At 39.8% G+C, this 24,976-nt stretch overlaps 1 protein-coding gene across 1 annotated transcript in view; it reads right to left on the bottom strand.

Moving 5' to 3' along the window:
* The window catches only part of SMIM14 (small integral membrane protein 14), a 39,270-nt gene extending 20,321 nt beyond the window's left edge, over positions 1-18,949 (bottom strand). Inside the window, exons 1-2 of the mRNA XM_071743745.1 lie at positions 18,777-18,949; positions 4,409-4,519 (exon numbers count right to left, since the gene is read on the bottom strand). Of these exons, the coding sequence (XP_071599846.1) occupies positions 4,409-4,483 (75 nt within the window). The 5' untranslated portion in view covers positions 4,484-4,519; positions 18,777-18,949. The remainder of the gene's footprint in view (positions 1-4,408; positions 4,520-18,776) is intronic.
* Between the last annotated feature and the right edge of the window lie 6,027 nt (positions 18,950-24,976).

Genomic DNA, 24,976 nt, shown 5'->3' with positions numbered 1-24,976 from the left:
GGAGACTGAACAGGAGATAAAGTCATACAAGCTAAGAGACATTGCTGTCATTGTCTCTTGACAACTCTTGTGTATCTGCAGAGGATGGAAAGTCTGATGGTATTTTTCTTTTATGCTTACTTCCTCTTACAGAATTTCCCAATTATCTGCTATATCCATAGAATAAATAGTGAGCTGAATATACAATAGCCAAGTTGTTACACAACAACATCAAATCATAATAGATGTTGCCATGGGTATTACATACTAGAAACGATAATTATGAAGCTATAGCCGAAGACTTTAGATTTCTATTGCTTTCTAGCAGTATCTGGAAGTCATAATATTTGCACATTATTTAGAGTGGCCACACTACAGAAGCTTAACATGTGCAAAATTTTCATACTTAGACACCAATGAGAACCCTGAAAAAATCACTTTAGGAAAACAGAACATTCAGCACAAGAGCATTGAGTGCCACTTAAGCATGTATATGCACCTCAGAAAAACTGTGGGCATGAATAGTATCTCCCAGTTAACCTAATAAGCTGCAGAGTCTTTTAAATATATAATCACATTAGGTACAGTCCACTGTCTATAAAATCTCCATGATATTACAATCAAGAAGAAAATAACAAAACAAACACCTGCTTAGTCAAGCAGGATGAGGGACAGAAAAATAAACAAGCTGTGTAGCTTAATAAAAGTTAGACTTTTTAAAAACAAACAGCTTTCTTGTTTGTAATTTTCTGTGGTGTTTCTTTCCTCAAAGAGGAAGAAGAGTTTAAATGACAGTAACTTTTTTTCATTGTATAAGCATTAATTGTATTGACAAGATGAAGTCTGCATTTTAAGCAGAGATTTAAAGTACATGCTATATATAAAAGAAATTATGTATTCACCCATAAATTGTACTTTTAATACCAGATAAATCTTCTAAGAATTTGAAAGTAAATACACCAATTAAATTAGAAATTAAAGATGGCACTATGGGAATTAAAATGAGGATTTCATGTTGCAAAGTTCACTCTCCTGACCATGGAATAGGCAGTGTCATTCAAATCTCCCATACTGTGAACTCTAACAGGAATCCTGTATATCTGAATATGCATTTTTTTCCTCCACATGTAACGGTCATAAATTATTACATCATGACTTCTTCATTAGCAGAATCCTAAATTCTTACCAACGTTGTTCTATGCAGGTTTAACAAAGTAGTAAGTAAAAATTAGTTTACTGTAACCCAAATGCAAGTTATTGAAGTCTACATCAATCATGGGGTTTTGGCACAGTGTCATTACTAGACTGAAGAATCCTAAAAGTACACTTGCACACTTGGGCATCTCTTATAATTACATTGGCATTCTGCTAAATTTTATCTTAACTCTGAACTTCTGGATTTACAACACTGGGTCTGGAGATAATTACAGCTACCTTGATATATAATTTGCTCCAAAATCCTGACAAGCACTCCCAGCTGTAACCCCATTCAAATGTGCTCTGGTGTATTTTATACCTATCTAGTTTTTTAAAAAAGATCAATATTTAAGGAAGACTAGGGAACCATTCTGGATACACAAAATGTCTGGATATTTTTCCACACACACAGGCTGGATAGCTACAATTTGCCTAGCTTTCTGATATCATAATGGTTTTGGAGTAAAGGTTTTGAGGATCCAACTTCTAGACATTGTGGGCACCCAGTCTCCATTGAGACTTTTGGGGTTCAGCAACTTTAAGAACTGATGTCCAAGGGTTCCTCTTAAAACAAACAGTAAAATTTGCTTATATTGCACAAGACTGAGTGACAAAGCAGCAGTTTAGAAAGCAAAACCCTACTGAAAAGTAAGAGTTACAGCTGCAATAATGAAGGTTTACCAAGTCTTCTGCTAAAACCATGCAACAGGTTACTTGAGGACAGTCTGGCTGCTGACTGAGACTTTTCCTTTCTAGATTCTGCTGAATTATCCCAGTTGGTGATTTGCTCTTATGAATATTTAGGAGCATCTGTTTCGCTTTTTAGAACAGATTAAATCTGGCATTTCTCCTCACTTCTCACAGTTTCTAGTACTAACTGTTATGATCTTTTTGGAAGCTGGACACTGAGCAATAAACTCCATTCCTGCAACTACACAGGAACACTGTTAGACTGGTCTTGATGACTGCCAAAAAGGGTGCACCTATGATGTGCTCTGTTTACATGATGGGAACAAGTGTGCCTCCAGAGGATCCATTTGCACCCACTTTATCCTGCATGTACCAGCCCAGGAACAAAATCTCACAGACCCATGTGGCACTTTTTTTAGCTTCTGACACAACCCACCCACCTCATTCACACCTACAGTCCTTCAGCCACAATGTAAAAAGGACTGCCTGGTTGCTGCTATTACTGTCACTCTCTTGTAGCAAAAAATGGAGAGATATAAAATGAGGAATGGAGGTCAAAAATCTGAGCCATACTGGTTCAGATTTGCATTGCACAAGCCTCAGAAGAAAGGGAGCCAATACACACCCTCCTTTCTCCCTCCCAACTTCCTGAAGCTTGGTCCTGGGGGTTTCTATGTCACTACTGTAGCCTGAGTCCAGAATCTTCACAAATGTGGGATATGCCACAAATGCCACTTTGAGGACAAGAGGAAAATCCTTCTTGGGAAAGAACATGTGTATGAGCGTCCATACGGGGGCAGCAGGGAGAGCTCAGAGTATTTCTTAAATTGTGCCTCTTAACTGGGGAACATTAGCTAGGATGGCTGGGCCCTGGCATAAAGGCTCCACAAAGGAGACAACTCTTCTCCCCAGAAGCCTCTATTTTCTACACCCTTGTGCCAGCAGTCCTGACCTTTAATCAGTGCATAAGTAGCCTGAAGGACATGATTACATCCCCCTACTCAGCACTTTAAACCCCCTATCTGAACACTGCACCAGTCTTGGGCTCCCCTACAGAAGAGAATGTTTTGGGTGGATCTAGCAGCAGAGCCCCAGTACTGACAAGGAGTTTATGGAGAGGACAGAGGCTTCCAGTGTGACCTGTGTGTTCTTCAGGAGGTGTTCTGTTTGCACAGGTCCAGGGGCACAATGTGAGAACAGAATAGCACAGGTTCTGCAGTGCCACGTTATGGACATGGGTGGTGAACTCTGCTCACTCTGAGCAGAGTAGTTCATGAAAATAAGATCATCCAAGCACCCTGAGAGCATGCACAGGTACAGCATCTGCCTAGTTTTATGTTCTTCCCCTGGCACACCAGATGAGCTACTGTAACAATGCACTCCAAGGCCAAGAAAGTGTGGACACTCAGGATTTTATGTTCAGGGTGAAGTTGAGCTATATGAGCCACACATTGGGAAGTACAACCTATTTATACTTCTTACAAAGTGCTGTTTGAAACAAGTTTGTTGTTTTCTGGATGTATGCACGTGAAAGTGGTTTTATTTTACGGGCAAGCACATAAACCAATTCTTTATCCCCACAAATACAATCTTTAGGGACTTGCACATTAGCCCTACTCTTATTGTAGGTTATTGGGGCCATATTTGCCTGATAACCTTCCTAAAACACTGATAAGACACCTCTTGAAGAAGAGCCTGATCCTAGAGAGGATGCTCTTTACACATACTGCCTTGAACACCTGATGTACCCAGTAACTTAAAAGGACATTAATTTGGGCCCTAAGAAAGAAAATGGAAAAAAAAAAACTTATGCAAATCAACAAGGGGAAGTACATTAAATGAAGCTAGTGTACAATGTGATCTTAAAAATGTTTATTGTAATGAACTTGAAACCAAGTTAATCTAATTCCTCACAGTTAACAATTGTTAGTGTTACTAAAAAAAAATAAATGCTTAGAAAAGAATGTAGTACTTTGTAGCTTTTTCTTTAATTAACAGTGAACTACGATCCATATAGAAGCAAAGAATCATTTCTATTTTACAAGTTGCAGTTACAGAAATGTAATATAACTTTCAAGTTATATTGTCAAGCTGAAGTTGGTCATCCATGCCCATGACATCTCAAGAAATAGAACTTGAGAACTTGGAACTCAAAATTACTGGATTCTCAACTTCAGAATTTTTTTAAGCTTACTTTTAAAAACTGAGACATAGTTTCTTGTGAGATGAGTATGTAGAACTTCACATATAGAATCACTCTGATCTCAAAAAGTTTGCTGGGTAGTATCATTGGTTCTATGCAGAGTAAAAAAGTTATAAATTAACAGTTCAACAGAAACACTGTCAGTGCTGCCTTGGAAAACAAACAGAAAGCTATCATTTTTATTAACTATTCAAAAGCTCATCAGAAAGTCAGATATACAGACTCTAACAGTGCATGCAATGAATAAGCAGAATCAAAAGCATTGGTAACTGCAAATCTGCAAGAGCTTAAATCATGCCTGAATAATCACCCTTCCAAATATCCTCCTGTTATCCTTACCAGATTAATCAGTCTTCTCATTGCATGTTCATGCGAGCAAATACATTCACAAGGATCAAATCCACCTTCTGCCATGGCTGTCTGGATAAACTTGAACTTGTCTGTGAACACCTAAGAAGAATAAGAAAAAAAAAGGATAATGAACTCTTTCAACTGACCTTATTTTCCAAAGGCTCACGTATCAAGTTTCAGTTCATTTAATGCCAGGGTGAAAAAGCAAAACAAAGCAGGGTAATCCTATTATTCCTTTGGCAGCATGAATGAGGAAGTCTGGTATGTGCAGTAACATTTTGTTGTTGCTGAAAGCAGTGTCTCACATGGGCTTTCTTAGAGAGCCAAATAATTTTTTTTTCAAGAATTTGTGTGTCTCCCCTGGGATGTCCAACATACCACTATGAAATACATCCTAACAAACAAGAATTACAAAGATTAAATTCTAGTCGTTTATCTGCACAGTGGGACTCTTCAGTGTGTGAATACAATTTGAAAACTCAGAGGAACTTGTTCTCCTAAACCCTTTAACAAACTGCTGGCATTCTCCCTCTGGATCAATGTAAAGGAAAATAATTTAAAACCTTTCCCACAGGGAGAAAATCATCCTTTTTGTATAATGAAAGCAAACAGAGGTGTAGAAGTGGATATACTTGGAAACACTTGAAAAATGGAGCTATACACAATAATAATTTCAGATCAAAGAAGTAGGTAATTCACTTAACAATACATGAAGTTCAAAGAAGCTGTAATGGACATGGTAGGGAATCAATTTTAGGTTATTCACCTGCTAAAACCATTTACAACAGACATGTCATGTATGCAAGACTATTTTTACTATTTACCAATTGATGGCCAAAACAAGTAGCAGACTGCAAGGCATTTCTACCTTTGTGGTGAAATCAGCTACAGTTCTCTTGGATGAGGACTCTTATGATGCATTAGATCACTTCTGCATTATGATAATTTAAAAAAATATATTTTTATTAATGGCATCAATGAAGCTGGTTCAGACTGTTTCTGTTCCACACACTGGGGCCCTAACACGAGATACCTGCCAAGCTTAATAAATGCAGCAGCATAGGGCAGATACATCCTCTCAACCCTAAAACAAGTCAGTCATGGAGGTGCAAGACACTTGATAATGGTTTGCTGAATCAACAGATGTGCTCTGCAGCCATCACCTACAAAAACTTACAAGCCTTGATCATGCATAAGCATTTTAGTGTTTTAACCTCACTAGGAGAAAGAGTAATAACCTATATGGTTATAACATAGCTTCATTCAACAGAATGTATCACCACAATAGTTCTTCCCTTTTGGGGAAGAAAGAGATAGAAAAAAGAAAATGCATCTCTATCAATTCCTACCACTCTTCCGTATCATCCTCTGCCATGATGAAGAGAGCCAGTAAAAGAAGGTAAGAGAAATCTGTATCTTGATTATGGAGTCTGAACATCAGTGCCCTTAACTTGCTAGGATCTCCACTTTTAAAAAAAGAATACTGAAAACTGAAAAAGAGCAAAAAAAATTAATAAATTGAAGGGATGGTAGAAAGTCTTTTTGCCTAGACACTAAGGAAGAGTAATCTGGCAACATATGGATAGGAAGACTGAGAGACTGCTTCATTACATAGTGTACAGTATCTTGTCATAGAAAAATAAACCTGAGTATGGGGAAGTTCTTCAATGAAGAGGTGATCAAGAAGCAATGACTGGAAGCTGTCATCAACCAAGCTCACAAGAGAAGCAAGGCATACATTTTCACCACCAAAGTAACTGAGTAGTGCAACAAGCTGCCAAAGGGGTGGATTTCCCATCTCAATGCATTCAGATGTGTGTTGGCAAAACACAAGTTACTTAGTAAAGTACAGAAGCACTCAAGTTTGGATATAATGCTCTCCAACATATAGGAGATCACAGCAGATTATTTAACTATTATTTCTGAAAGTTAATTATAAAGCTACTACACTAGCTCATGTGAAATTATCTCAGAACCACTAGAACCACACAACAGCAATACAAGAATTTTTTTAACTACCTAAGGTCCCTGGGTGATATGCCATGTCAGACAGAACAGCCTTTCTAAAACTGTTTTAGCAAAAGGAACATGTAAAAGCAGTGATTGCTTGAGCAGCCCAAAACGGTTTCTCTGGACATAATGACAGAAAAAAAAAAAGGTATTTGAAACAGCAAAGTTGCACAACAATATTTAACAGTAACTTGAAAGAATTTAGGAGTCAGTAACACACAGTAATGTCACAGCAACTAACTGAGGAGTGTTAATCTATATATGACTAAAAGAAATCAAATGCCAGATAAGTCATCACCAATGAAACCAGCTTAACATTCTTCATAGAGCATACAACTGAAAAATATTAGACAATATTAGACAATAAATGTGGAAAATTAATCTGTCATGTACCATGATAAATCTAAGTGAAAGTGCACTAGAAGGAATTTACCCCAAGGCACCTGAATTGTACAATACCAATTATCTTAATGACCTAAAATAAAGCAGAACACATGTCACCAAGTAAAATGTCATCCAAGCTTTCAATGAAAAGATCCCTTACAAGCTTTCTCATCTTCACATGATGCTGAAAGCAATCAAACTTTATATTTCCTTCCTCAAAGCTTAGAACAAGCTCTTTCATTGCCAAAGGACTGAAGCTGGACCATCTATTTTGGCAACAGGACTGGATTTTCCCCTGGTAAAGATGCCAAACTTAGGTTATTACTCTAAAAAAAAACAAAAACCCAAAAAAACCAACTAATCCCCCCTTATGCAAATATTTTTTGCTGGAACTGGAGGAAATAGATTATATGAGAGAGAAAGAACCATGTCAGCCACACACATAAACAAGAGAGAACACTCTATACTATATCATTATTTTCACTTGTAAAATATCACTCTAATGTCTGTATTTCTCATTAAAATATTCTCAGCTTGACAACTGTATTACTTGTAACACACTTCAATTGCATAAAGTAATAAATATCAACTAAGATTTGTAATCAGATCCTGAAGTTTTTTAGTGTTTTGTGACCCTTTGTAAGATTTTGTAGTAACAGACTAGCATTTTTTAGGTCTCAGAGAGCAGGATTCCTTGGCTCCACTGCATGTTCTTAGGCAGCCCGTTCATATCAAAATCCTGTTCCAGGATTGCAAGGTGCTTCCTGCCTGCCTCCTGGTACTTGCAATTGTCTGATCCCACGTCAGCTGCTAACTTGCTCTGCCCAGCTCTGACCTCTTTGCTGTTGAGTCACACCAGCTCTCCACCTTTTGCAAATACAGTTCTGTATACAACCTATTACAGAAAAAGAGAGAATGTGCTCCACTGTTTTCCTCATGACCTGGAGAAAGAAAGAAAAAAAAGTTGACAGCCTTTTTTTCTTTTACTTTACTTGCTTTTCCGTCTGTTTTCCTGTTTATTGTTACCTTGTTTTTCTTGGAATTTACAGAGTAACCAACCGGTAGATCACAGCAATTGGTCAGGCTATGATGTGAAATCCCTGCAAGTACTCTGAAAGCATTACTTTTACTCTGCTTAAAACAGCTGGATTTTGGGTTGGCCATATTACTGCTTGTACTATATTTAATTCACAGGGTTTACAAATAGCTGGAAGATACATTTGGTAAATATGCTAAAGCTCTGACTGGTAACAGCTGAAAAGGTATATGTCATGGCCTCTAGACTAAGAAAACTAATAGAAAGCATAATAAAGGAATTAGTAAACTAGAACAAATATGATGTACCATCAGAGCCAACATAATCTTTACAGTGAAAAAGGGCCCACAGAGGCAATCATAAACAGTATAACTGAAATTCAAATACTGTAGTCAGAGCCAGAATTCCTGTAAATTGGCAGCAAAATAGAGGATGGTTTCTGATGACTTAAGACAGAAATAAAACCCCACCTTTACCTTTTGACTTGACCAGCTATTTGACGTTGTAGGTGCTGAAGCCATATTGAAAAATATATCTGTTGTCTCATGATTTAAAAAAAAAAAAAGCATTCTCTGCTATAGTGATTATTGTAAATTGTTTCTTCTTTTTTATCTTATATCCCAATCCCAACCCTACAGCTGTGTATTATATTTTATACACCCTACTATCAAAGAAGCAATTTCTATGGCTACAATCTGACTGGGGTTTTTTTGTACCTGGAGACTCCTCTGTATTTTAAAGTATTGCAATGCCTATACGTTATTTCTCAATTCAGCACCACCTCTCCTGGGTAGACAGCATGCAGCTGGTGAGCTCTAGGAGACAGAAATTATACTCTGCCTCTCTCCACCCCAATCACTACAAAACTGGATTCCTTTCTAGCATGAACACAAACAAGTTTTGTCAAATTTCTGTATGCTGGATGCCCTCAAATGTGTCCCCAATATGATGCAAGATTGTCAAAGCACACATATTGGTGATCTCTACTCCTTGGTATAAAGGACTGTGTAAATATATTTATAACTCTAGTATTCAAAGAAACACTCACTCTACTCTTTAAGATACATAAATCAGAGTCACTGCAGATTTTGTCATGGACTAACTTAGGACCTTCACATCAAAACTCTAAGCCCGTGAACATTTATCTTTCCTGGATCTAGGCACTTTAAAAATGTAGAATATCACACTAAGTACATATAATGTCTGAAGATCTCTTCTGCTATGAACTGCTTTTGCTGTGTTGCTGTTTACTTGACGATCAAAAGTAAGAAATCCCTGGGAGCAAAATACCTCACAGTACAGCAGACAAGTAACAGAATCTTTTCAAATCACTTTAAATAGAAACAAAATCCTGGTCAATTCCTCATGACTGTTTTTCAGCTAACTGCAACAACTCAAAGCACAGTTGTCAAATATCTCTAACAAGCCATAAAGTTAATTTTGCTCCAGAGTTAAGTTTGAGAGGTGTGGCAGAACAAATGAAAATATCTATAAAATTCAAAAGAAAAATGTAGAAAGAAAGTAAATGACTTGTTATGCCTCTGCAGACATTCTGAAAAATGGTAAAGGGCTAAACTAGCAAATGTGATACACAAAGCATGAACAATTCACTGCCCCAAATTTTAAAATGTTCATTTTTATCTTGCTATCAGAGAAAAAAACCTTCTCTCCTATATTCCTCCATGATCTTCTAAAGGATCCAGGTTTCCATAAAAATGATTTGGTCTCTTTCCTTTTTACTTGCACTTAAGCCATCTTAATACCCATGTTTTCTTACAAAATCTGACCCTTTCTGTAATTATTTTCTTCACAGCATGCCTAAAGTTTGTTTTTTCCCATATAATCTTATCCATATCCAAAAGACCTCCAAGTATTCTCTTCTGGCATCTAAAACATCCTGCATATTGGCCTCATGTAGTGTAACACCTTTGCAATCCTGCACATGAAGTCTTGTCCCAGAGAAACTACCAGGCACAGGGGCAACAGCCTGGCAGTGACCCCCTGGCAGTAACCAAAGTACCCACTAACCCAAGGGGGGAAAATTTGCTCCACAAGAAGAGACTGCAGGAATCACATCCTCATAAAGCTCCTGATCACTGGTTTTACAGGACTCTTTCTTCACCTTGGCCACTCTGTCCCCCTGGTTACCATCAGGGCAGCCGACACCACAGCTGACTCCTTACTGGGAACTTCAAAATGCCTCTGGTACAAGTGGCTACTCCAAAATCTGGTTCTAGACCTGCCTCTTGGAAGGACTGGGACTCATGAACCCCACAGAATCACACAGTCCAGTGCCACATAAACTTGGTATAGAGTAAAAGAACAGGTAAAGGTGTTTTCAGTATGGCAAGATTGCTTACTAGTGACCAATCAACAAAGAGGAGCCTAGACATTCAAATTCAGTGAAATCCAGCCAAACTCAGATTTTTTCCTTTATTTGCTATATACCACATTTTCCTGATGATTTCCACCTTCTGTAATATTTGTACTCCATGCACATTCACACCCACCCCCCCCAGAAACCTGCATGTTTTGTTACTTTTATGATGAACTACCTTCATCCAGCTCAGTAGTCTATTATTTAATTTTCTTTTATTTCTGTTATACAGTTAAAATTTGTGTGTAAGAAAGTCTAGGGAATCTTATCCATTGATTTCTGCATCAAATTGTTCCTTGAAGGAACAAGACAGAAATGGTAACAGTGCCACTGAAGAAGCAAAGGAAGGGAATAACTAAACACAGGATAAAACCACAGGATGGACAAAGAAAACAACAGTGTTTGTAGTTGAATAGGGAAGAAACATCACAAAAGGAAATAGAGAAATAGGGAGAAAGTAAAGAGAAAAATCAATAGTACTTTAAAATAAACAAATGCTACTCACTCTGCCCAAAGTTAATGGATGCAGGATCTTCAGGCAAGAGAGCAGGACATTGCACTAAATCGAAATTTATCCAGAAGTCAAGGGCCTGACACAAGTATTCAGTGGAGGTGGTCTGCACCTTTAATGCAGGAGTTTTAAATTTAAATCAGGGTTATAGAACTGGTCAAAAAAAGCTTGAAGATTTCTAAGGAAACTTCCTTTAGAAAAACTACTTCCTCTGTTCAAACAAGGCTAAAAATACGTTCTGTAAAAAAAGAAAAAACAAAACAAATTTCTTGTATACAAATTTATACTAATTAAAACATTTCAGGAACTGGCTCTTCTCTCTTAGTGTAACTTTAATAGTTCAAGTAAATATACCCTCCTAGAGCCCCAGTCTGAAACACTGCAACATATTACATCTTTTTTACAATGGCAACTTATGATCCCTTTAATTAACAATGCAAGAGAAGGTCTCTCCCATCATCTATTCCATGCTTACAGCTCCATCCTGCTTCTACTGAAACAAACACCAGCACTCCTATTGGCTCCAGAAAACCAGGTTCCAGTAGCTCTGCAAGATCACAGATCTCTAGGGGACTCCTGATCTCTTTCTACCAGGCTTCCTCCTGGGCAATAAATTTGAGTTTTCAGGATGAAAGAAAACCAACTGGCTGGCTGGGCAGCAAAAGCAAACCAGCAGGACATAAATTTGGGTCCTGCCAGGAGTTCTGCCACAGTAAAGCGTGGCTCCAATTACCACTTTCTCCAACTAATTGTCCCAGTTCAGATCATCAATTTGGCTTTTCTAGGGAAAAGAACTGCAATGATTTTGATGGCTGATATAACAGCCAAAGAGGGTTTCTAGACATAGTAATACTTTCAGAGTATAAGGCAATCCTTTCCACACTATTTCCTTATAATTCCAGGAGGCAAGGGGAGCTGATTTTGTACTTGAAACATGAACACATCTCCCTGGACTTCCAACTGTAGCCTAATGAGTTGGCAAGGGTATTTTTGCACTGCAACTTTTCTTAGGATAATTAACAAGATCTAAGATGAACTTTTCACTGCTAAAAGTTTAAGCTAAACCAGTTCTTTTCTTCATAACTCAATGCTTAGCCATGAACACAGATGTATGCCACTGGTGCTCTTCTTGTTGGTTTTAACAAGGACATCCAGACTAGCAGGAGCTCCACAAAAGACTCCACCCCACCACATCCTGCTCAAGGCACAACAGTGGGTAGCTTTGCTACTGTCCCACAAATCATTTATTATGTAAGTAAATCATGAATTAATTTTCTGGTGTCAACTATCTGGTGCTTCTTACAAATGCTGATTTAAAACAACTCCTTAAAAATAGAAGTAAAACCAAAGAAACTAAGAAGTGCTGAGCCAGTTACTGAAGGATACTACAGTGACATGCTGAAATGTGGGAAGAAACTTTCAAGCAGGGACAGGCTCAGAACTGATAAATCAGCATTCAGAATCTTCCTGATGTTTTTTCTGATGGTCTCACAAGACTACTGGAGCACTTGTTCCCTCAGCACGAGAACATCACTGTGTGACCACCACAATTGTGAGCACTGCTGCACTTTCACCCTGATGTGGACATCTGGACTCCCTTGAGTGCTTCAGGAAACTTCTGGCAACTCTGCCAACAGCACTACCACACAGAGACGTGAAGCGGGAGCCAGAGCATGAAAACTTAAAAGATTTACAATTATGATCAAAGCCCTTTCACAGCCAAGCATCACAACGCTTTTCTCAGTGAATTGAGTGAGAAAGTTTACATTACTTTAAAGAATGGCAGAATCTAGTAGGGACCTGGTAGGAAACATACTTTTTGTGGAAAAGGCTAACCAAGGTTACAGATATGCTGAGGTGCGTTGGTTCAACACAGAACGTTGTATCAGGCAAACATAGAAGAGGACATTGATCCTTCTTTCATTTTAATTAAGGTTTGTCAGTGTCAAGTACAACTCTCAGAGGACAAGAACCCATACACTAAACCCCCCTAACAGTTCCAACACTGTTCCCCCCCTTCCTTTGCATGGCCAGTCCCCAGTGTGAGAGGACAGAGATTTCAGGCTTTAAATCTATAAGGCTGATGTCAGTGATCAAAACTGAATTCCCCAACGGACCTAAAAAGACCCACTAAGATTTTAAAAAGCCACCATGCAGGTGGCTTAACATTTCTTCTTGGTGAAACACTTGAAAAGGAGTTAATTACGCACATCCAGTCATGGACCAAAAAAGGACTTCAGCTATTTTAGAATTCATTTGCTGATATTTGATACAGAATGTTAATGCCAAACATCAGCTGTCAGCATTTGGTCATCCCTTTGTTAAAATGTTATTTTTCTGAAAGAAATCCCTTGGAATATGCAAGCTAATTAAGATATGTTAATAACACAGAACATCATCCAAGAATAATACCCTCTTTCTGCTAAGTAAATGCTTCATTTTCACTTTAACATTTATTTCTAGTGTAGAAGACTGTGACAATGGTCTAGGACAACAAAATTATTTCTGTTATACTGAATTACTAATGACCATTTAATAATTTTGTTTGACATATGTCAATGCAAAAGGGTGGGCTATCCACTGTAAAACTACTAGCACATTGTATTTCAATGAGTTTACTGAGCAAACTGGGAGCCATCTCCTGTTGTCTTCGGTTGGGTATGAACTCTCATTGGCTTTAACAGGATTTTCAGCTTGAGTGGTAGGTAGAACAGACAGCTCCTAGGCAAATTTGCTTACTCTTCCGCTTTTGGTTAGTGTCTCTGGCACTACATATAGGCCTGCTGCTTATGTTGACATTCCTCTTCCCATCCCACAGTAAAAATTGCCAGTTTTCTCAATTCAGCACCCCTGCAGCTGTACAAGTGATGCAGTATGGCTGGAAGCAACACATACTGAATCTAAACCCCTGCCGAGAGCGCTTCTGCACTGGCACTGAGAGAACACCTGTGCCAACCAGGGCTGCAAGATTGTCCTGCAGGCTCGTGCAAGTTTTTGGCAAACCTGATTCTGAACAAGTGACTACAGATGAAGGATAAGCTGGCCTCCCAGGAAGACTTTTGCAGGGAAACCAGACAAAGGGTGGAGGTGAGCATCTTGCACCAGCCTCCCCATGGGAGTAGAACAGGGAAACTGACTGTGCTGTTGGTTACCTCACCCATGAGATGTTTTGCACTTAACCTTTGAGATCTGTAGTACAAAACTAATAATTTACTTGAAAAGACTAAGTATAGAAAAAGAATATGCTCGTGCAACAAACCATGTAACTTACCCATAAAATGTCTCAGCTCTTGTTCCAAAATTCATGAATCAAGATAAGACTATGATTTAGATGTTCAAATATACCAAAGCAATTTAGGATTGGATTAAACTTTAAAGTTCATCCTGTGGGGCTCAGGACTCAAACTCATAAGTAAATTACACTGGTGTCACAAATGATCCCTGCACACGCTCTTAGCCCATGGGAACTGTGTGCAAATGTGACTGCTTAGTCTGGAAGAGAGCAAAATTAAGCTGAGACACCTCAGAGCTGCTTTGAGCTAACCATGAACACACCCATACAGTTACTGCAGCTCAGGTGGCCTGCAATAATTCATTATTTTGAAGTAATTTCTTTGGAAAGCAAATCAATCAGAGATGTGTAGACATTTCAACTCTCTGGAAAAAAAAAAAAAGTATTATAAAATTCTCTTATTAACCCCTGTACAGTTTCAAAACAAATAGCTATGAAATTTTTTCCACCATATTGAGCCAGCAAGTGCAGCCTTAAACCATAAGCTCTGAAGTTTCTTGAGACTCATTTATTAAGACTACAGTTGTTTAGATTACAAAATACCTTACTAAATCCTTAGAGTTGTAAAAATATACTATTCCTTAATGTTACTTCAATCACATACAAACACAAAATTATACAGAAATTCTTTGGAATGTTTTCATTATGTTTTTTCTCCAGGGATGACATATGTTTCTAATAACTTGCCACTGTGCAAACAGATTTAGCAGGGTAGCAGCATGCTGAGGAAGATAGCAGGATTTTCAATTTCCAGATGAAAGCAGCTCTATTCCCTGGCAGCCCTGCTCCTAACCCCCTTAGGCCAGATCAAATTTTATCTGAAGCTAGCGAGTGCCTGTCTTTGACTTCAATGGAAGCTGAATCAGGTTTTCTACCTACCTGCAGTAAACAATTTAAAGCTTATCAATTAGAATATTTTTAATCAGTACTTATACCAGAGGGAATCTGTAGCAATTAACAGGATTTCTAGGCTTGGTTATTTACATATGTTTAGCTAAAAGATGACCTAGTTTTTACCAGAGAAATAACATCCATCTAATTCAGCAGACTCACATACTAGTTCAGATTATCAAAAAGAAAGTGCTATGCAAATTATACAAGCCTCCTCTGCATCTACTAGCAACAGATTTTTAAATCTATTACATTAATTTGCAGGAGAATTTACAGTACTACTTCATAAGGATTAGTTTGCAACACACATCTCACCTTTGGCTCCACAGCTGTCCAACAGGACTGAAGGTCTTTTTCATCTTTAGACACTTTTTGTTCTATGTACTAACTTAATACTGAAGCACCCAACAGCCTCCATGGCTCAAGAAGTGTCTACGTATAAGAATATTTCTGTCCTTCCTGGAGCTCTGCGATAAAAGCTTTCTCTGGTAAACTTCAAACAGGGCTGTTTAATGACAGATGCCATCTAATCAGTCTCACCCATGATATCAAAGTGATGAGCCCCTAATGACACTGTATGCACTTGCATGGGAATTCTTCTTAACTAAGGCCACTCATACCAGGAAGCTTTGTTTCACGCTTGACTTAATCCAATTATTTGAAGAGTTAACCCCCAACTTTTCTTGACATCTTCATACAATTTCATCCAGACAGATGTTTTTTTCTCCTAAACTAACTTTTTAATTTAGGAAAACCAACACAAACCATTTTGTTAAGTTGTCTAAAAATACTGCCTTGATAAAAATAAAGTTGTCATGATTAACTAGCAGAAAATACACAAACATACACATGTGGATGTATGAACAAGTAAGAACATAGCTCTAATTCTAGAGATCTGTATTTGACAAAGATTTGACAAATAAAGCATTGCAGCTACTTATATCATATAAAGGGCTGAAGCTACATTTTTGTACAGCTATTCTGATCTTTCTGATAAAAATCTTTTCTTTCCTAGGAGAATCTCATGCTTGGATCTCACATTGGTTCAGGAGTTTTATAAAGTAAGAATGAAACTATATTCAGCTCCAGAAAGCCATGGGGTTTAATGCAGAGGAATCAGAATGATCTTAATGAGGAAAATTTTTATCAAGTGTAATTCTGTCTGTTCCCACCCAAATGGGACTAATTTGTTCCATTGTTTGTAAAAATACCATCTAGGCACTTCGACAAAAGCCTCTGAAGCATATTTGCTTGATTAATAACCATAAAAATGTACAACCACTCAATCATGCCAGAGGTTGCTTCTTAAGCATCTTCAAATCTTTCATGAAAAGCCATATCAATCATCACTGAGAGACCTTTTTCTTGCCCCAACCAATAACACGGAACAGGTGATTAGATAGGAAGAAGAGGGTAAGGCCGCACTTCTCCATTGTATTGCTACAACAGAAATAAGACTTTATTGCTACAACAGAAATAAGACTTAACACAGCTATCACAGACTGATCCCTCTTGTACACCTGACTATATTCCTTCATAATGAGAAGCTAAGGAGTTTTTCTGCAAATGAGGCTCCTTGGGAACTGTGAAAGTCAGCTGTTGGTGAGTCGAGGCATATAAGGTGAACGAGCTACTCTGAGAAAATAATCCTTTTTTTTGTCTTTTTTTTTTTTTACCTGAACAATGATTGCAAGATTCGGCTCTCTGGTAGAAACTTAAAATGTTTTCTTAGCTCCCACTGTACTTACAGAGGACTCAGCATCTTACAGAATGTGCCTAATTAACAACTAGATAGAACTTTATGTATTAATGAAAGGAATCCATAAACTACGAAGGAAACCAAAAAACATTCTTAACATCAACTGCAACTTCATATATGTAATAGCCATGCAAAGCAGGCTCACAGGCTCCCTGATTTGCTTCCCAAGCAGAATGTAGACACGTGATGATAATTTTTATGTATCAATACATCTGTCAAAATATTTTTGTATTTGTTGGAATGAGTAATCTAACAAATGTTTAAAACATACAGAGTAAGAATTTGATAGTTGGCATTGTCAGGGTACTGTACACCTTTTCCATTCCTATGCACTTCTTATAAGAAGAGAAAGAGCATCTTGCTACTTTCATTGTATTGCCCCTGTGAAGACCCACAATGCTGCTAGGCCCAATTTTGCTATGACAAGCTTCAGTGGAGACATTTATTCTTTAAGAATGGATGTCAAATACCTAAAATAGCCAGGAGGGAAAATTCTGAAACATGAACATTACATTCTGTTTCATTACACATCTGTTATGCAAACCACATTCACACATCAGTTATTCTGAAGTCTAAATATTTGAAAGTAGAAAATCGTAAATTAATAATGAAACAAGAAGTCAGTTACAAACTAACTTTCTCTAAAACCAAATACCAACCTTCTGAAGGAAGCAGGTGTTCACTCACCTCAGCAGCAGACGTTGCTCAGGACTGAACTGACTAAATATACAAATTGCTAAAATTACAATCACTTTCATTTTGCCAACTGCTTCTACCATTTCAAAGCACATTGTGAGAGCCAGGATCACTTTTAAAAATCACTGTTTGACAACAATAGCTTCATTTCTTTCATCTTGACATGTCACAACTAGATGCAACTATCAAGGACTTATTCTCTCTCACTAGAAAGAGATCAAAAGTGAGACTGATTCCTTCTTTTTACTAATTTTGATTTTTTCTAACAGCTAAGCATGCAAAGGCTAAGACACAACATAGTAATGCTCTCTGCAGATATGTACCTTCGCCAGTAGGCACATGTTATTAATGTAGTAAGCTATTTACATCAAAAAATTTTGATGTCCTCCCTTCTAAAAACTGGAGATTATTTTGAGAACCTATCTGCATGCATAGAGATGAACGTTCAAGCCAGTATACAACAAAAACAGTCCCTACATCAGCAAATCTATAATCTAAAAGACAACCCTGAGGACTGATCAGACAAACAGGTGTCTGCCAGGAAACAAAAGTTTTGATGTAGGTCGTACACCGCATTCACATAGAGGGGGTGGTGAGCTGAGGCCTCAGAACTGCCACGGAAGGCAGGAGCTGAGCTGCAGGGCAGGACATCTGCGAACCAGGCACCGTGACAGCTGCAGAGGAATGACCGTGGACTTGGAGACTTGTGGTCTCCAAGGCCAATATACTCCCTCCCCTACGAATAACATCTTGGAGCACGCATATGAAGAGTTCCTGGCAGGAATCCTATCTTCAATAAATTAATGGCAGTGTGACGCTGTCCTGATTTCCTGAGATTATCGCTCACAATACACTGTCGAATGTCTCCCACTTTATTTGCACAAGCTTTCCAAAGAGTTGGGAGCGGCCTGGGAGCACATACTCTGGTGTCAGCATGCCACTTCCAGCTTCTTTAAAGAAAAGAAAACTAAATCCCTTTGGCTCAAAGTAAAACGCACAAACAAAATCCCTTTAAAAAAAACCGCACAAACAAAAACCAGAAGCGTGTCACTCGGCACCAAAAACCGCAACTACCAGAAAAACCCGAATCAGAGCAGCTGTACGGAAGACAAGTGGACGTTTCGCTGGTTCGAAACAGGAGTGCAGCCCAACACCAAGGGGAACGGCTCCGGCACTCCGGGTGTTTACCTTCCCGACAGCGGGGACGTTTCAGCACTTCAACAGGCTTGAAGTTACCCCCGCAGCCCCCACCGGGCTCTCCCCAGGTTCCGCGCCCGGCGGACGGAGGAAGGTACGAGCGGGAGTACCCGTGGAAACCCTCCCAGCTCTGCCTGGCGGCCCGCACCCTCCCCTTCCCCGCCACGGCGCCCCCGGCCGCGCCGCCCCCCGCCCCCGCTCACCGTGCTATGTCCGCGGAGGGCTGCGGCGGGCTGCGCGGCCGGGGCGGTGACGGGGGCAGGGGCAGGGCGGCCGGGCTGGCAGGGGCGGCCCCGCGGCTCGGCCCCGCTGCTTCGGGCCGGCTCACACGTCAGCCCGCGCCACGAGACCCGGATCTGCCGGCTGCCGGCGGTGCCGGGGCGGTGCCGAGCGGCTCCCGCCTCCCGCGCACGCCCCTCCGCGGCCCGGGCGAGCCCGGCTCGGTTCTCCGCTTGGGCGGCTGCCACCTTATGAAGGAGGCCCTGGGGCGGGCCGCACCCCGCCGCCTCCAGGCCCCCGGCTGGGCAGCCGTGTGCCGACTTTCGCCATCCGGCTGAGGCAGGCTTGGGCGCTAGGCGGGCGGGAGGACAGGCGGACACCGGGCGGTGTCATTTTCAAGCAATGCCTCGGCATTAAAATAAAGCCCTGCGTAAGACAGCGCTGAGAAGGCACAAGGGAAGTAGCTCCCCTCATCTGGGGCCTGGTGTGCGGGTGGATCTGCCACGGCCCCCGCGGTCGGGGCTCTGCTCCCCTGTCAGAAACACAGCCGCTCTGTTTGGTTGTCCCCCAGCCACCACCTCCCAGGTATGAGGGAATTTACAGTGTAGTTCCTCACCTAGAAACCTAAAGCTAGTTTAGGAGCTCATGACTTACGAGGGTTCCCTGAAATTAAAGAATCCCTCGAAATACGCATTTAGATGCTGTAGAATGAAGTTAGAAGGGAAAATTTCAGAGCATGGTTTAACCCATCAGGCACGAGGGTGTACTTGTGATTAGCCAAGGAGCTGGTGTGTCACTGTCTAATACAAAAAGATGGACCACATACTGTCCTGGGGACACTGACACCTCACATCAGGCAGCGGGGATTGCACAGGGAAGAAAATCTTGTGATCCAGTATTCACAAGGGTGTCTTAACCTCCTCCAAGCCAGAAAACAACGAAGATGCTGCAGTTAGAGAGAAAGGAAGTTCATTCGCACCTCGAATACTGTGTTCAGTTTTGGGCCTCTCACCCAAAGAAAGACACTGAAGTGCTGGAGTAGGACAACAAAGCTGGCAACAGGTCTAGAGCACAGCCTTACAAGGAGTGGCTAAGGGAACTGTGGTTGTTTAACCTGGAAGAATGGAGGCTAAGGAGAAACCTTACAGCTCTCTACAACTAAGTACCTGACAGGAGGTTGTAGCATGGTAGGTGTCAGTCTCTTCTCCCAAGTAACAAGAGGTGGCACAAGAGGAAATGGCCTCAAGTTGTGCCAAGGAGGTTTAGATTGGATATCAGAAAAAAAATTCACCGGAAGGGTTGTCAAGCATTGGAACAGGCTGCCTAGGGAAGTGGTTTCCATTTCCACAGGTATTTAAGACATGTAGATAGGGTGCTTAGGGGCATAGTTTAGTGGTGGTCTTAGGTTGGACTTGATTTTAAAGGTCTTTTTCAGCCAAAATTATTCACAGCTAAGACAATAACCAAGGTTGTTCCCATATGTTGGCCATAGCAGACTATATGAGTCTGTAAAGAAGAGGCAGGAGCTGATGGGTATGATGACTGAGTGATCTACAAGAAAGCAGTATGCAGTGATGGCACGTTCAGCTAAAGCTCTGACATCTTCCTCTCTGATTTTGGACCAAATGCAGCCTCCTCAAAACTCAGCACATCAAATCTTTCTGCGTCATTTCTTTTACTGCCCAGTCCAGGAACTCACATCTTGTCTGGTGATGTCTTGAAATTGTCTCTTGATGAGGTTTGCAAGCCACACTATCTGGCTGGCCAGCCAGCTCGCCAGGTCTCTGTGTGAGATGCAGGCACTCACCCCAAAAAGCTCCCCTTCCCTACCTTTGTTCTTTACCCCTATTACTGCAAAGTTTCTCATATCTGTAAACAGTTTTACATAAAAGATCTCATAAAAAAATATGTTTCTCTATCTTTTTTTTTTTTTTTTCTTTCTTTCCAGTATTGTATTCTCCATTGTTTGTAGTGCCTTTTTGACAGCATAATACCAATTGTTTTTCTGATTACTTTTTATTGTTGGGCCTACGTTTCCATTTTCATCCTAAGGAAATATGGGAGGCCTAGTGAAAGGGTGACCCTCATCGATGAAACTGAAGAGTATGAACTGTCAAGGTAGGCAATAGGAGCTGCAGAAGTAAAGACCACGAGCAAGACAAACAATGCATAAACTTAATGCTTTCATATCAGCAAGTACATATATGTAAGCAGAAAGTAGCTAGGTAATTTGCATAAAACGTTCTGCCAGAGCATCCCTCAGAATTTGGCCCTCCTGGTTCCCACGGGCAAATGAACAAGCCATAGCAGGCACTGATGCTATCTCAGCTTCCCACTCCCAGGCTTCAGCCATCTGCTCCCCTTACACTCACAAATTTAGTGCACAATACAGCAGCAAAATGAGAACCTGATATGGAGGCTGCTTACAGACTCATTCTATGAAGTCTCCTTTCTGACAATCAAACTGCAATGAAAACAGTGTTGGCTTTATGAACAAAGGCATGAGATGCATTCACAATTGGCTAGTAACAAGAACAGAAGTGTAAATCCATTGATAATGGCACATTAAAAAGAACTGTGCTGCCCCACTGCAAACTAGAACTATGAAAGCAACTCTGCTTGAAGGATAGAAGAAGATAACATTCCACCAATAACACTGTGCAATGGAGAAGGGTGGGAGTTGAGCAGAACTTACCGTGACATTTTCTACATCTGTCATAAGAAAGCAGTTTGGATTGGACACTACGTAAAGCAACAGGCAGATGTCATATTCCACATCCTAGTGATAGCTTTCAACTCCTCTGCCCTGATAGGCAATTGAGAAGCAGGAGTCATGTTGATGATCCAACTTGCCAAATAATGGATGAGCTTCTTTACAGATACACAAGAGTATGACTTTTTCTATTCTGAATTGAAAACTCCCATTCTCTTTCTGCTGATGTTCTTCTCAACTATGCTGCATAACTCATGCCACCAGGCATTGTATTGATCACATCCAGACACTTGGTGAAGAGGAAATTTTTCACCTGCAATGCATGTAGTTTCATCAGATCTGAAAAATGACCTAGAAATGGGGCAAATCCTCTTACTGTAACTCCCTTTCTGTCGACTCCCTTTTTACTTGTATGCAGTCCATAATAAGTAGATAATGCTACTCCCAGAAGGAATCTACATGAAATTCTACTGCAGATTTTGATACTGAACAGCCACTTGGAAGACATCTGCAGCATGGTCTGAAAATGGCATCCAGGAAGTGGAAGGGGAAAGATAATACAGTACCCTTGCAGAAGCAAGTTAGGAGTGGCCTTTTGGTAGCAATGCGGGGATTTTGGAAAGAGGGACCTAATTTGGGAAAAAGAAGCCAAGTCCTTAGAAAAGTTGCTCACAAACATTCCTAGAATTCAGCTACGTTGGCATCTCACAAAGCACTCACTGAAGAATTGCAAAGTACTTTGGGATCTTAGGCAGCAAGCCTGTGAATTAGCTGGCACAAAGACTGTACTGTGTACTTAGGATAATTTAACAGAAATTTAGATAGACCCATGATCACCACTGAACAAAATTTACACCGCCAGATTTTCTCTCAACATACAGATACAATCTTAATATCCTAAGCTGTCATGACTCACAGAGAAAGTATGGCTTAGTGGAAAGAAGTAACTCCACTGTAATTGTCAGAGGATCTATGGAAAGCTTTTGTGATCCTGAAGCACAAACACACCAACAAAGACTTTTAGATAAATTAGCCACAGTCCAGGAGAAATGATCACAAAGGATTGCTGTGATGCTGCCAGATCACAACTGTCCAATGCAGCTTTCCAAACCAGGAAATGAAGGAAGGAAGTCTGAAGTTCAGGGGATGACAACAAGCATTATTGCACAGTTAACTAGAGTATCAAGAGTAACTTAGAGTAAACTATGAAATGCAAGAAGGCCAATTGGGACACTTACAAGATCAGGCTTGAAAAAAATATATAAAGAGAGAGAATAAAGATCTGAACCACCAAACTGTTAATGATAATGCTCACTTGTTAATGATAACGCTCACTGGTAAAGATATTCTACCTGAAGTAGAATGAAATGGATCTGTAGAATTAGAACAGTAATTTCTCAGGAACCACATAAGTTAATAAGACAACAGTCCACTAATTTTCATTGTGATTGGTAATTATGCAATCAGTATCAGGAACATATTTTGCAAATACTTAGGGATATTTTCTCTAAAAATGTGGTCTAAGAGAGCCAGTAGTGGTACAACCTTAACAAATTGTTTTCTCCTCTGGGACAGAATCCATAATAGCAGCTGGATGATTGGATGATTGTGGTGGCTTTCTTGAAAAAAAAAAAAAAAAAAAAAGATGAGAAACAGTGTGAACTGCTTCTTAAGCAACTGTAGTTCACAGCCATAAGCTATCAGCAGCCACAAACTTTCCAGCAGATAACATTGCTATATTCATCTGAAAATTGCTGGCATTTGGGAAAAACACATCTCAAGTCACCCTCTCTCTCTGTGTTCAGAGACATCTCAGCATTCAGTCTGAAGCTGCCTCTGAACATGAGTCAGAGCCCTCAGCCGTTACAGTTCTCACTGACTTGAAATAAAAATTAATCCCTGTTCATTTTCCAAGTGAACATCTAATAGCAGAAGCCATATTTAATAGACAAACCAAAGACACAAAGTGCAAGCCAGTCGATTTGATGAATGTTAGTCCAGAAGAGAATGAGAGAGAAGGAGATGAAAATAAGATCCCAAAGGATTTTTTTGGAACACTTTGCTACAAAAAATCAGCAAAGACTCAAACTTTTCTGCTCGGGAACTGGGAATTGTTATGATCCGAAATGGATATGTGCAATTTTGCAGTTGGTATTAAGCACTGAGTATATGGCTGAAATTTAAGAGTAACCATCCATTAAATCCTAGGCATTATTTGCCAAGAAGAAAGAGCAAACAAAGAGAGAACACATATCATGCATCACTGAGGAGGTTTATCAAAAGGCATAACTCTGCCAATCAGTCCTTGGAGATCAGTATTCTGTCACATAAAACATGGCATAATTTCTGTATGGACTACAAAGAACTACATCAAACTCTTGGAAAAGAAGCTGATCTATTATCATTGTAAGTTAAGACTTTGGCTGCTGTAGCACATTCAGCCATGCTTTCCATTTTGGATTTTAGAACATGAGTATTGACAAGTGAACTAGAAATGACTGCTTTCTCAGCTGGCCAGGATCTGTGTGAACATAATACAAGGAGTTTAGCTGGTGTGTATTTGCTGTTTGAGGATGCGGTATGATGCAGCTAAATGGTTGCTACAATATGTCAAACCTGTTGAACAGGAACTGTAAACCTTACAAGTGGTTTGGTATAAGAAACAAGCTTAGGATTTACAGAACTTGATAACACTTTCTGTTAGGGGAAAAAAAATTGTAAAGTACTCATCTCACATGTCACGGTTTAAAATTTTTGCAAAAACACTGCACAGACTAAAGGAAAACATTTCAGTGCTCAAGAGTGTGAATTTACATTTTCAGTGTCTAAATAGTTTCTAGTGGTTAAATTATGTTAAGCTAAACCGTTAAAATTGGGCACAGATGTTGTCTCTAAAACGAGAGGTAATTACTGAAAAAAAAAAGACAGTAGGATTTAAAGCCAGTGCCATATTATAACAGAAGTCCAACTCTTATATAGAAAAACTACCAAGGAAACCAGATTCTCCTCAGTGGTGCCCAGTGACAGGGCAAGAGCACGGACGGGCACAAACTGAAACACATGACATTCCAGCTGAACATGAGAAAATGTTTCTTTACTGTGAGTGGCTGAACACTGGCAGAGGCTGCCCAGAAAGGCTGTGGTGTCTCCATCCTTAGAGATATTCAAAACCTAAATGGACATGTTCCTTCTGGGCAACCTGGAATGTTTGACTCTGCTTTAACAGTAGGGGATGGACTACATCATGTCTAGAAGTCCCTTTGAACATCAGCCACGCTGTGGCTCTGTGCTACTGTGCCACTCAAAGGGGAAGCCAGGAGGAAGTACATCTGCAGAGCACTGTCACTACAATTTCAGTGTGAGTGAAATTATTTGGGATGGGTGATATTAAAATAGAGGGATAGTAAGATACCTAGAAATATTTCTGTGGGAAGACACTATATATATATATATATATATACAGACTATTCA

This window comes from Heliangelus exortis, chromosome 4, assembly GCF_036169615.1.
Source record: "Heliangelus exortis chromosome 4, bHelExo1.hap1, whole genome shotgun sequence".
NCBI classification, from domain to species: Eukaryota; Metazoa; Chordata; class Aves; order Apodiformes; family Trochilidae; genus Heliangelus; species Heliangelus exortis.
The sequence above is the reverse complement of the archived record's forward strand: the minus strand, read 5'-3'. Positions and strand labels throughout refer to the sequence as shown.